At 34.0% G+C, this 14,898-nt stretch overlaps 1 protein-coding gene across 16 annotated transcripts in view; it reads left to right on the forward strand.

Moving 5' to 3' along the window:
- Positions 1-327: 327 nt before the first annotated feature.
- The window catches only part of LOC115451168 (tropomyosin-2), a 32,712-nt gene continuing 18,141 nt past the window's right edge, over positions 328-14,898 (forward strand). For 6 of the 16 annotated variants that reach the window (XM_037436465.1, XM_030179399.2, XM_037436466.1 and 3 more), the window contains exons 1-3: positions 328-557; positions 5,488-5,639; positions 8,064-8,189. In XM_037436465.1, the coding sequence (XP_037292362.1) occupies positions 5,526-5,639; positions 8,064-8,189 (240 nt within the window). In that variant the 5' untranslated portion in view covers positions 328-557; positions 5,488-5,525. Of the gene's footprint in view, positions 558-1,192; positions 1,217-5,487; positions 5,640-8,063; positions 8,190-9,560; positions 10,231-14,898 lie in introns of those variants that run through there. The other 10 variants (XM_030179384.2, XM_030179385.2, XM_030179396.2 and 7 more) reach the window with 9 other exon arrangements.

Consider the following 14,898-nt stretch of genomic DNA (forward strand, 5'->3'; position numbering starts at 1 on the left):
AAATTTATGTTATTATGGATATAATGCATTTCATAAGATCTTAGACTCGAATATCCTAGGCTTCAAAGACGAAGCAAATCAGCATTCGGTGTCAAAATCCTCGATACCATACACGGTTGGTGTGAAAAGCAATGTTTCTGGCTGTTAATTAAATATCTTTTATTATGATATTTTTTTAAATAAAGAATACTTAGTGTTTCATATCTGTCGGTATTTTGATTTCTAGCATAAACCACGTCGCACTAAGATCTCAAGCAACAACATTTGGTGTACGTATGTCTCATTATATGGCTCTTATTCAGCAACCTTACATTACAGAAGACCGTTTTCTTTAACTAGGGCAAGGAACATAGTAACGTCTTCGTCATCATATTACAATGGGTTCAATCCTTGTACCGAAAGTGAAATTTCGAAGGCTTTTCCCCATGTGCCATATTGTCGGTGGCCCGAAGCGGGGTGAGACGGCCGACCTCATCTCCTTTCGCGGCGGTAAGGCGACACCGCGAGATCTGCCGCGTCTCTCGCCAGTCGCACCACAGCACGCGTCGACTCGACATGTAAGTACGAACGCTCTGTCTGTGCCTCAGTGTTAAGTGCTACAACATTGTGCGTTTTTTTTTTGTTTTTAATTTCAAGGTGAATTAATCCTTTTCTATCCTTCGGTAAGTAGGGTGCATTGTGCAGTGCTTCGTGTTTTAGTGCGATTTATCGGTGCTCAAAACTTTTGATTAGCCGAGACTCGAAATACAAACTTGTCAATTTGCTAACATATCATAATTATTTTTTAATTGCTGTACTATTATTAATGCTAAATAAATAAAAAAATAATATTACTCTTATAGAAAGTGATAGCTGTATTTGTATTATTACTAGTTCAACCGGCCTCCATAGAATTTCATTGGGTGAAGCTGCCAGTGATTTTGTAAGCGCCCCGCTTCTATTTTTGAATATCGCGGTGCTCGGTTACAAATTCTTTCATCCAATGAAGTCGGTCTATTCTAAAGTTTTCCCGCGCTTTGGCAGATTGCCAAGCAGTGGCCAATCGTGTATTTGCGCGGGTGTAGGAGCCATCTGACGCGCATGCGCGTCCCCGTTGTCGGATATCGGGTTTAGTTTATTTTTCAGCTGTTAAAATTAGACGATTTTAGCACAGCTGGTACTCCAGATAGCGAACTACAGTCGCCGTTCTAATTCTGCGTTTGGAATATTTTATTAGGTACCTACTTACTTTCATTTTTAAACCTAAATTATTAATCATTTGTTAAAGCTTATCACTTACGTTGAATTCAAACTCATTAAAGGTAGAGACAAGGGAAATAATTTCAAAATAAAACACGAAACACTTGAATCAGCAGCAAATTGATGACTGCCTTGAGACCGAAACAATTGTTGATAAGTCAAGGCCGCGACGAATCGAAATTGTATCTTTATGGGTAATTTTGTTAAAAGTCTTACTTCGTTTTTTGTTGCGAAATTAGATACTTGGGATACAATTTATTTCGCATGTCTTAAATCTTTCGCTTAGGAAATGTTATCAAAGGTTAGATTGATGATCGAAGCAACGTACCATAGGTACAGTAATCAGTGTATCATTATGCTTCATTAAGAAAGTGTGTCTCACCGTACATTACGGACACATTAGATACCTTTTTTCCATAATTGAAGAGGGATACCTTACCTTATATTATTATAGACTTCTTATAATCTAACTCAATAAATTATAATAAAGCTAAATCTCATATCGCTCACTTTATATGGTTTGGTGAGTACCTTTATCTTATTTTATGTATTCTAAAAGACTATGGCAATTAACGTATAGCATATAGTTTAGATTATTTTTCAATTTTACAATTCCCTCATTTGCTTGAGGCTTTATAAACCGCAATAACAAAATACTATAAAAATTGGTTTCATTTTACTCAAAATAAACAACCAAAGGGGTAATAAGATAAGATATCATTAAATGTAATTTGACTGTAATCAGAGATGATTCCACCACGAGACACAAGAATTCAAAAAAATCCCAGATAAAACGTCCCAGGAATTTTCAAACTCCGATCTTGAGTTTGGGATGATGCCAAAACCGGACTGCTCCAGTGACGTCATGCGCAACACACCTGAACACATAATTATGTTGAACAATGCACATTGTATAATCAACACATAATTACTACTGTATATGCCCGTAATGGTTCATTGAATATTCTTGTTCCAATTCATGAGGTCTATGTGAATGGCATTGATCGTATCGTAATTTCTTAGTCGATGTTGGTCATGGTCCTCAGACTATATTTTGTTGTAAACCCTTAGAATCACAAGGATAACTATTACGCAGGGATGCTTCATGAATAGAAGTTAAATTAGGTGTGATGACTTTTACATTTGTATCAAAGGCATCATTTTGAAAAACATTAAGTACTTACCTTAATCTTTACAAGCCGTAACAATTTCCTAATTCTACATTCTGCAAAGATCATTCGATTTAAATAAGTCTGTATTATTCCTGGCTCCATGTAGCTGGTTGTAATCAAGCGCTGCTAGGTCATAATCATTTATAAGACATAAACGTCAAGGTGACGGAGGATTCTTATTGATCAGGAAATCAACTCATCATCAATGCAAATGTCAGTGTAATTTAATTGTTAGATGGAACAAAAGAGGTTTATCTGCCTGTAGAATGTAAATATGCGTGGAATGCATGTTTGTTCTATGCATACGCAGCCGATGCACTCATGGACACGTTTGACGGACGTGCCTTTGTATTGCTGTATGACTGTAAGGGAATTAAAATTATTTGGGAAGACTTATTTTAATTTTAAATTTGCAAGATTGATTTGTAATGTAATGTATTTTTTATAATAAGATAATCTCGGGTTTTTGCTAATAAACCAATCTAACTGCCACGTTATACCAAATTATATAAATAATTCGATTTTCTGTAATGTAGAAATAGCAGCTACGAAGATGAAAAAATTTACAAAGCTTAATTTTTCTTCATGAAGAAGGCATACCTACAACAAAAACAACATTGGTACATAAGTCAATATTGATATAAAATTAAATATTGAAAATTGAATGCTAAAGAAATCACAAAAGGAAATCTCGCGAATGTGGTTCATTAACAATGTCAATAAGGTGAAGGTGGCCGACCTCTCCGGTTTCCAGTTCTCCGCAGACCCTTTGCAATTGGATACGTAATATTTTACAGTTTAAAATGGCATAAATCATAAAACTGACGTAATTAACAAGATCGTGATTTCTATAAAGTTATTGCTTTTAACTTTCTAGTAGACAGTACAGAAAATAACTTGGAATTGGAACAATAATATTTAAAAGCATAATAAAAATGTAAATTACTGGCAGCTTTCGTGCAACATAAAAAAGGATTAATATAAATTATCCGTTTACTGCTGTTAGTGACGATACTGGTATTACTTCTGACCCACTCGTAGCTAGAACGAACTGGCCTTATACTAAATATCCTTTACACATAAAAGAAAAAAACATGCTAAGGAATGTGTAGGAACGATGACCGCGGTCGCGCACCGCACGACCGGACCCTTTGAAATTTATCGCGAATTCTGACTCATGTTTAAGAATGCTTTTCTTTTGAATCACGAATCGATGCGGAAGATGTCGCAATATTCATCCCATTAATTTCGAAATAATTCGGATGTTTTAGTGACGCGGCCTTGTGAATGACCTCAATGTGAAAGTGCTTTATGAGATGTTATAAAAACTTATTTATTTCTGCATAATATATTTTGTTCTTGGAATTAGCAAGAATAAGTTAAGTCATTTTACTGACTCATAAAATACCGTGTAAAAATCTGTGTCCTAGTTAGAATAAATTACGTGATCAGACTTTGCAAAAACTTCGTGACAAACAACATTACCTGTTTCAAATGCAATACATTTCTCATTTAAATTGTGTTAACTTCCATATAAGAGAATTCTTTGAAATTACAAAGTTTGATAATAGAAAAACTACTATAAAGGTAAATTGTATATTGTGTTACTTTGATGCTATATGATCTTTAGCATCAATCTAGGTGATATTTAGCTTTGTTAAATTGAAAAATATTTTGCCATAAAATTATTAAAATGTTATTTATCTTCTTGAGTTAAATACGGCTTATACCATAATACAGAGGTTGTTAACCTCATTGCTATGTCGATCAGGAAAAAAATTAATCGCTTGTTAACTCGTTCTGATTGTTACTACCTTAACTATTACGTAAACCAATTAGCATGCAATTACCGTGACTTACAATAAGATCATCATTTCTTACTTTGTTTATAGACGCATATGATTTCTTGTTAGTAGAATTATTCGCTGTGGTTTTTTGTAAATTTTACGATTGTTTGGTGTGCCTTAATTAATTATAATGAATGAAAATTAGTTTTATTATTTAAATGTAGTTCATACATGATTCATAATGTAGAATCTATATGAGTCAGCTAGAATATCTGCTGTTGCTATGCTCTTGTAAATTTCTTACTGGGAACTGTTAAGACAGCATTTAGCAGCATTCCTAGGCGCTTTATGGCTGTTTGCAAATCGCATACTTGCCATTTACAATGTACCTGATCTTAGGTTAGATGATTGTTGTTCGAAATATATATTACAATATTGTAGTTATGTAGTACTTAGACACGAAAGTTCAGACTCTACTAATTAAAAACAAACTTTAATATCACAGTTTTTAAATAGGTTGACTTTAAATATTATAATCATTTTATTTTGAAATAATTCTATTTTTATTTGTACACAAGAAAAATTATGACTGACTAAACAGAATTCGAAATTTGAATTTTTAAATCTGTTTATTCTTTTGAGATGATTGTGATGAAAGTAATGAGCCTATGATATTTTTTTTTAAAATAAAGCTGCTAGGCGAAAGGATGTTACAGCAAATCCAAAGTGGGCTCTTCCACTGCACAAGATCAATGCACCCTCGGCAGTTGACTCCATAAATAGCCGCCCGCTTTACCCACTCAACTGACATACAACTACATCCAGTTACGCTTTTTTTTCCCTTGCTTTTGATTAAGTTTTTATTCTTTACTGGCCAGTGATTTCTATAAGTGTTCTTATCGTCGCGTCGGATGGCTATTAAAAATAAGGCTTTTAATTCTAAATTTTAGTCAGAAAGAATTGCACCGAATTATGATAATATAAAAAATATCTAATATGGAAAAGATAAAATTAAATTTATCTTAAAAATAAAGATATCATAGTAGTACTTTAGGCACTGATTTCAGTGCATGTATTGGTTAATATGAAAGCCTTTGTAAGAAAATTATCCACACATTTATTTTGCAAAAACCGTTGCTCACATTCTTATTACTTACTTTGATAAGTACAGTTATTCAAGGCAAAGGAACAAAGTACTAATTAGATTGATTAAGATTTTTTTTTATCGGATCAAAAAAGTTATCATTGCATCTTTAATAATAAGACTAATAATAACAACTTTGTTGCAGCTTTAACTTAGGGGAGCAGAAACAAACAAACCGCCAAAATGGACGCGATCAAGAAGAAGATGCAGGCGATGAAGCTGGAGAAGGACAACGCGTTGGACCGCGCCGCCATGTGCGAGCAGCAGGCCAAGGACGCTAACCTTCGCGCTGAGAAGGTACACTATTCATATCAGTATTCATTGTGTAATTTTATATTCGGCATAGGAGTATATCAATATTGAAACATAGGATCGGGGAAGGTGGAAGAAAGAGGATAAGTATTTATTAAATATGGTTTTATTCAGTTTATATTATGCGTAAGGCTATGATAAAATGAGATATAAAACAAGATTAGATAAAAGAAAAATTTAACCCAAAAGCTATCAACGGATTTGGTGCCAATATTGAAATCAAAGAAGGAACTTTTAGAAGTAGTAAATTTGCGCCTCATTTATGTTAAATCCTAATCATATAATTTAATAACGGGTAGGTAGAATCCTATATTTTTGGCTATGATTCCGACGACGATAACAGCTACGGTGCCGTACTGTACAGTTTATTATGCAACTAAATGATTAAGTGAAAATTTTAACAAATAAATATGCTATTATTGCTATCGTAGTAAATCAATGCTATAACATAGCTTATAACTATTTGATATACTATTATCTTTGGAATCATGGGTTTATGATTAAGTACTTTTTTGAATATCAATGTCCATTGGACCAGAGTTGAGCGTAAATATAGGATTTCGTGTAAGGAAGGTATCGATTTAGTTAAACATGATAAAGGGTGAGGGAGAGATTTTAAATTATGAACGAAAGGAATTAGTAACTATTTAATGGATACTATTGGTAATCATACTCGTTGGTAACATAGATAGTTAATAAAAAGTAAAAAAAGTAAACACTTCTGTTCGGACGGCATTTTTAACACCGGGAAAATGGATGTACTAACTCGTCAATAATTCAGTCTCATAATTTTAAAATCATTAGAACATTTTTAAACAAGTTTCCTCAATATACAATTTAAGTGATGGCATGATGATAATATGGCATACCAATTGAGTTTAATTAAAGCAAATATATAGACATATTATAATATAGTTAGGTAACCATTTAAAATACATTTAACGATGCGTTCTGAATTGCGACTTAAATTTATTTACCGATTTTATTAGTTATTTCTAAATGATTAATGCTAAGGTAATGTTTTATCTGATGATTTATGGTTAAATATACGCAGTTATCTGCATTGAAACGTATGAAGGAACAGAGCCTTGGAAGCCGCGAGTGCGTATCACACGTCAGGGGTAAGGACGCCAACCATCGTGTAGTTATGTCGAACTACTTGGTGTACTTGGGTAGGTATAGTAGTCGTGCGTTATATAGACCTACTTGGTATATATATAGTTGTGCAATATGCAGCAACTCTCACTGCGTTTTTTAGATTTTACGTCTATAGGTAGTTGTTAGAATCCGATGAATAGAGAATGTGTATGGTAAAGGCGTTATCAATAGAAAATAGGAAGTAGTTTCGTTTGTATGAGTAGGTTGGTAGGAGAAATTCGAAATACCTCGTTGGGTTTTGTGTATCTTTAAAATATTATAATAGCTATTTATTAATCTTCCTAAAATTTTAATACGACTAAGTAAAAAAATAATAATGTCTTTCAACATTTTTTTTTAGTATTGTGATGACAGAAAAGATAACAATTACGATTAAAATCTAATTAAAACCCAGAGGCAATTTTTGTTTATTATGAAGTCATAATGATTACTAGATAAGCTAGCAGATCAGATAAGTAAAGTTGTATGACGAGATATACATTTAATAGTAAGGTAATGTGACCATAGAAAGCCCGGTTCTTAACAAGGCCCAACGTCCATATTTTTCCTTTTTTTTAGTTATGGTGCAAACCGTCCTATGATATTTTAAGTAGTTTTATTATAATATGTAGTGATGTGATGCAATTTAATCAAAGATTTTTCGTTATATTTTTTCATGTAACAGTGTTATGCAGATTTTTAAATTAAGTAGGCCTTCAAGGGTCCAATTAATGTATAGATGATTAGAAGTATAATTATATTATTGCGTTTTAGATAATTATTATGAAATTATTATTATGACTATGAAACCGTTAGGTAATTATTACAAAAAAATAAACTTAGATATTTTGTAATAAGTTAAATAATGCTTCGTAAAAATACATTTTAAAATATTATCATCTTAGACTGGGATTTCATAAATTAAAAAATGTAGAGCTTAAACTATGTCAAATTTTATTCTAATATTGTTTAGAAAATATTATGTGCTGCAATTCTACTAAAGTATTCTATGAATATGTTTATTTTTATATGATTGCGACATACAAAATTTATGGCGTGAACACACTTTTGATTAGAATATATATTTTATTGCAATTCATGAATAATTAAATTTTGTGAATATTTCTATTTAAAAAAGGTAAAAATTAAACTTTTCCAAATGTATATACTAATTCTTTTTGAAAACAATATCATGATTCTATAATAAAAATACCATACCCATATGTGTTCAAAGTAGGTTAATTATAATTAATTCTTATTTCCTACGTGTAGGCCGAAGAGGAGGCCAGACAGCTCCAGAAGAAGATCCAGACCATCGAGAACGACCTCGACCAGACCCAGGAGGCTCTCATGCAGGTCAACGCCAAGCTTGAGGAGAAGGAGAAGGCTCTGCAGAACGTACGTACTTAGTCATTTTTGTTTTTTTTTAGTCTACGTAAACCAGCGTGGATGTCACTTTGATGTTTAATACAAGTTTTAAGCAGTTCCCGAATTCCTTTGCCTGTTATAAAACCAAAAATGTATACGTAGATACTTTTATATTAATGCAGTGTTAAAATTTACTAATTATTTTATGCCAAACCTTTCGTTATGTAACTTTTTAAATTTTCTGGCCTCCGTGGTGCGGCAGCTAATGAGCTTACTTTGAAATAATGGGCCGCGGGTTCGATTCCCCTATTTGATTTAGTACAATCTGTTGTTTTTATTTTATATTATAAAGATAAAAAAATAATATGTATGAATATACAATGTTTAACAATGTATCGGTAATTCAGTATCGGATAATAAGCGCCTTATTTCAAATTCGATATGTTGGGTATTCAAGTATGTATTTGCTATTAACTATTTGTAAGGAACAATTGCATCACTAAGACCGAAGTCCGAGGTTTGCTAACAGTTCGACAAGGTATTAGATTCTTTAACTGGCTTGAAGGACATCAAATTATTTGAAGAGAAATATTTTAATCCTACATCTGAATTAAAAGTGTTGTACCTAGGTATTACCTCTACTTAAAAACAATATTTTTATAGCTATAAAACATGCAAATTTTGCCCTGATAAAATCTTATCTAGGGATTGCTAACATAATGAGATTATTTAATAATAGGCGAGATCTACCTGTTCATCTAAATGAAGGACCTACATAATAATAAGGCATTAAAAACTGTCATTGTTTAGCCATGTTAAAAACGTTTGCTATGGCATAATTACGACGAATTTGCAAAATAAAAATTACGTTAGATGTGAGTCGTGTGTGTTATTGGATTTATTTAGTCTGTGACGTCACGTAACGTCGATATTTAATCAATTAATCGACGCGTTGATGCATGGACGCCAGAACACAGAAATCCAGAGCTGTGGGGTTACGTTCCGCGCACGTCGGTTATTTTCGGCACTCGACACCTAATATGGGCCCGATGCCCGGTGTTTCGGTAAAAATAGACGTCTGACTAGCTTGCCTCACCTACGGACTTAGCTTCTGTAATGAACGCTGTTTTCCATAAAACAGATTTTGCGAAGTCATTACCTTGTATTAATTTATTTTTAGATCATAGGAAATAAATTAGAGTTGGTTTTTTAATTCGCTTAATTAAACTAAACTTAACATTAGCGATTTATTGTTAACTTAAATAATTATCAACAAACGTTTTAAAATACGTGCGCTTTGGGGCAAGTGAGTAGTTCAGTCGGTAAAACAGTTCTCGGAAAACAAAGATGGCAGCTGTCAAAGTGCGACTACAGCGCCGCCGTGTTGTTGCCGCGAACGACAGTCAGTCAACATGGCGGCCGCCGCTGCGCGGCCGGACGGATCGCGGCGAGAGTAGTGATGTCCGCGTCCGCGCCCCACGCCCACGGGCGCACCCCCGTGCGGCGCAGGGGGCACCAACACCACCCGCGGCTGAGGGGTGACCGCGTGCCCGCCCCCAGCGCGCCCGCGAACTCCGATCCGTCCACACGAGTGACCTTAGACAGTCAAACAGACGATGTTGTGCCTTGTGTCAATAGTGTCAGTGAATCTCAAGAAGTGACAAGGACGAATAGTGACGATGCACTTTCGAATCGAAACGCAGTCGAAGACTGTGCGAATGCTAATGATGAAATTGAATTCGAAAATAGAGTAAAAAGCTCGGATTCCCTCGACAGCTTGGACGATGAATTCTCGTTTAGAGAGGAACGGTCCGCTGCTGACGGAGCCGAGTTTACCGCGCCTCCTGTAGATATTTCTGATGACGACCCTGAGACTGCAGAACTCGCAAAACTCAGGTGTCCTAGCGAATGCACAGAGGTGTTAGCAGAAAGAGAAAACAGGCGTAGGCGAAGATGCGCCGATTACCCGGGTCTTGCCTTTGGCAGTTCCATATTCTCTTCGGACACAATGATGAAATTTTCCATTATCAAGAACGAGCTGCAGAATATCAAGAACACTGCACTGAAAAGGGTAATGTCCTTAGTTATTTAAGCTTCTGTTGAGTTGTGTGTGTGTTAGCGTGGGCCAAATGCGCGCAGTACTATTTTTAATCACGTTCCGTCGGGAAAGTGTGGATTCTGTTCGTGCGGAGCGAGCTGCTACGAGGCACACGTCGCGCGTTTTGATCAGCTGAGCCACTGACATTTGATTTGACATGTTTACCCGGACGTCTACACAAGACGCCGCTAGATGTCGTTGACGGCAACAAGTGCACGTGGTCCCTCGCATACGACCCTATTCATTTCCAATAAACTCTAATAAGGGAACTCCGAACGTGTTCCAAGAATTCCAACGTGTTTGAACAAACAATTTCAACACACAAAACACATTGTTTAAGTATTTAGTTCATCGAGATAAATTATCTCGTCATTATCTTCAATTGTTTATATCTAAATAGATTACAGATAATGCCAGACCATCCAAATACAAGGATATTAGATAATAAAATAAAGTACAAGAAAGGCCGCCACGCTTTACATAACAATAAAAAGTAAGCGTCTTGTCGAGTGGCCGAACAATTTCCACTGTTAACTGCTTTACATTACTTTCTAAACTTGTTTATAGAGAACATATTTGAGCGGCGAAACAAAATTTAGTATATGCCTAGTTTACATCATTTAACGTAATCGTTAACAGGAAAAAGTTAATTCAGGATGCGCGACTAGTTGAAATGTTGTGATCAGTGACTGAACTGGAGCAGATGCTCCGCGTCTCTACTGATAAAACTATAAAAAGTTCCACGATTCAAAAGAAAACGTATGTAACTATGCGGTTAAACTATACAGCTATTTGTGAAAAGTATAAAAATGGTTGCACAACGGTTTGAAACAGTTTTTATGATGCAACGGATATTGTAATACGTGAAAACGATGAATAGGCATGCGATTGTTTTGCGAACAGCAAGAGCACCGGGAATGTATTGTGAACAATATAATATAAAGATATTGTTTTTGGTATATCGCATAATACTATTTAATTACCAAACAGGTTTCGCTTAATAGCTTCAATTTAAATGTAGTTAAGTAGTTGTTCTTAATGGAAAAACGAATCAAATAATAAAACAAAGAAGTAACACAAAAACCGTATTTGTTACAAAAAAAAACTGACCGAATAATTGCAGGCAGATTTATTTTTAAATCACTACAATACGGCATGAACAGATTCTCCTATAGGGAACGAATAGCTTACACAATTTCCAATAAAATTTAAGATAAAGAAATTCATTATAAATCGTGGGCAAATATAACTTTAAAATAAATAATTAAAATACCCACAGGTTCGTTTGTCGTGAACGGGAAAACGACCCAAGTATAAATAAACATGAACACCTAAGGAAATTTACTCCGTCTTCGTTTAAAAATGAGTCACGAAGGAACAAGATGTTAATAAAACTACAAATAGCTAACAAACAACGTCCCGTTATAAATATTAATGTGATTTGGCACTGGTGTACCGATTGTGTTCGCATAACGCAAGTTTCCTTGCCGGACTATTGATTTGCAATACAATAGCCGGTTAGACTTATTGAACAGGACGCGGCAATATGAAGACGTACAGGATTCAACGTGATTATGGTTTGAACAAAATGCGTTCAGTTCTCGTAGAGGAGTGAGGACGATGAATAGAGTGCAAAAACAGAGCAGCGTTAATTCTCATTTGAAAATCGTGAACCATTTATAAAGACTTATAAAACTAAATACAAATAAAAATTAAATCATTAAAATTAGTCTCAATAACATAATAAAAACATATCCAATTCAGTATTTAAACTCGTAAAAAAGTAAAAATCAGGCTAATGTCTTAAATTCTTGAATGGAAGATTCGATATCACTTATGCTTTAAAAAGATTATGATAATGTAAGACACACATTCCATTTGGATTACTTTCAGTAAATTATGAATCATCAGGTCAAAATTATAGTTTTTATTCTTCGTGGAATAATGATATTATAATTTAGATTAATAATCTATAGACTAGAATTACGTAGATATGAGGCAGTGTGCCGCCGACACCACGGGCGTTACTTATGTAATGTGTTATAATTGAATTAGTATGTCACAGATTTACTGTATCTTTGTAACTGCATTAACCATCTGTCAATAGGTTATCGTTTATTAATATGTAATTTACTCGTAGGTATGTCTATTAGAAATCATTTAGATTAAATGAACAGTAAATAATGGACATGAAAGTAAATCGCGGTTTTTAAAACTCCATGGCTGTCATAATGGATTATATTGGCGGAAAGATTTTCAATTGTTAGTTGAAAGTTATCTCAGTTTTGTTGCAACTGCCCGTGTTTTGTTGATATGAATCGTACTTGTCCCAAGGCGATTAAAATTATAAGAATTTCGTCGTATTTTTTATAATTTCTTATATTAATTAGAAATTACTTTAACCACCGCGACACAGTGTTTTGTTAGTTTATTCCTGGTAGCTCGATGCGTAATCATTATATTTGAATTTTCGTAGAATATTTACAAGCCAAGTTGGTTGACGTAAATTTAATACACATTGTTTAGTTTAGCCTAGTTTTTCCTTCAATATAATCCTCATTCATGGAATCATAATCAATTACCAACTTTTGTTTTCCTCAACAAATGAAAATATTTTGTCCATTACCTATAACAGCCTGCTATCATTCTAAGAATGTTTCACTTAATGCGGCTTCTTGAAATTTTGTTGGTTACCAGCGTGTTATTACATTGACGCAAAATTTAAAATTAAAAGATATTTATTACACATTTTAACCGACTTCAAAAAAAGGAGGTTCTCAATTCGGCTGTATTTTTTTTATTAAGTTATAATACAGGCACTGGAAATGAGTTACTCTGTAACTACTCTAATATTTCAAGCTCTACATTTTGGTTAGCGTGTTACAAAGACTGTTAACCACTGTAGTATTCATGTACCGGGTAATTATAACGGTTTATCTATGAACATGTGTCGATTCGACAACGATTTCGATCATGTAAAATATATTTCGCCGATGAATCATCTCGATCTAGGTCATATGTCGTGTGATCGATTCGGTGTCTTGGCCACCTTTGATTGTGTCGAAATTCGAAACTTCTTTACATATTTGGCGTGTCATTAACGATCTGCAGTACTTAATTACGGGCTTTAATCGATTGCAACGAAAGGTTCGTGAATCACCACTCATTACCAGGAAAAAGTCACAGTAGGTTTCCATAGTGATAAATATCTATAGACACGCAGGGAAAATTAATCAAAGGGAGTTAACACGTTCAAAATCGATGGTGTTTTACGTTTGACTGGTTTAGTACGTTTACCTTCATAGTTTACACATTATTGTATGTAGCAGTATATTTTCAGCACGAATATGAATTTTAATTTACCGTTGTTACTGTTATCGTTCTTTTATCTTTTAATTAAGCTATTATGTCTCATAGTGGTACAAAGGTCTCTAAAAAGATCTTGGCCTGAACTCTAAAGCCAAGGGACTTTGCTTTGTACTCTACAGTTTTTTAGTATGGAATTTTTATACATATTAGCATATTCTCTTTGCTTTAAAGTAGGTTTTGGTTCCCTGGTATTTAATTTGGAGTTTAAACTGTTCGTTTTCCATTATTCGTGATATTTACTACTTTTGGAGTTTTTTTTTAAATTGATGTTGTTACCAGGCATGTAGATTTTCTTAATTGTATTTCAAACTGTTTAAAATATCTAAAGTTTAATTTCTAAAGTAGGCATTGAATATTAACACGTGGTAATTTTGTGACTGCGAATAATATAAAAATGTATATTTAAAACAAAACGTCTTAAATAGCCGCTTCACAAGCAGCGCAATTAATAAAATGCACATAACCGTTGCTGAAAACGCAACACGAGGTCGAAAAAATTAGCGCACAAATTATAATGTACGTTTTCGAATGGCAAGCGAACTAACCACACAGAGGTTACTGTTTAGTTGAAACCGTCAGCCGTTGCAGTAAAAAAATAACAGTCGACACTTCAAAGAAACTAGATACAGCAAAAAGTATAAGAAGGAATGTGATCTAAATTCAATAGCGAAGTAGCAAAAGAACGATCACAAGGACAAAATATTGTTACATAATTTTTTGGTAGTTAACACTTATTTCTCTAAATTAAAGCATAGACCGTGTGTCATTCTGTTTTGTCGACATAGTACAGCAATGTTTTTTGCTACGATGCTAAGTTACTGGTTACTTAACGGAATTTAAAACAGGCGCATACTTTCCAACTGACGTCATATAAATTTCGGCTGTGGTCGTGCATGTTTCGTTTCTTATCGTGTCAATGTTCTTGTCTTTGTCTCCTTGTAAAAGTTATTCCAGTTGCTTACAAGTTCTCATAGATGGCGCTAAACATAAATTTTTAGGTCGTCTTGTTGCTCAATTATTGTTATTATTACTTAGTGAATATTTGTATATTTTCAAATTTATTTACAACCTATTTTTATTTATCCTAAAGCTTTTCAAAACTGTTTCCCATCCCATGATGTAACACAATAAACTATAATAGCCCTTCACTGATTCTGAATTCCATTTCCGATTTGGATTTTTATTGTGTTGGTTCACTCTACCGTTTCGCCCATCCTACATTTCGGCTTTCCTTTTGAACCTTGTTTTGACCCTACAGGATGTTGTATCGGA

Source organism: Manduca sexta, chromosome 8 (assembly GCF_014839805.1).
Source record: "Manduca sexta isolate Smith_Timp_Sample1 chromosome 8, JHU_Msex_v1.0, whole genome shotgun sequence".
In the NCBI taxonomy this organism is placed as follows: domain Eukaryota; kingdom Metazoa; phylum Arthropoda; class Insecta; order Lepidoptera; family Sphingidae; genus Manduca; species Manduca sexta.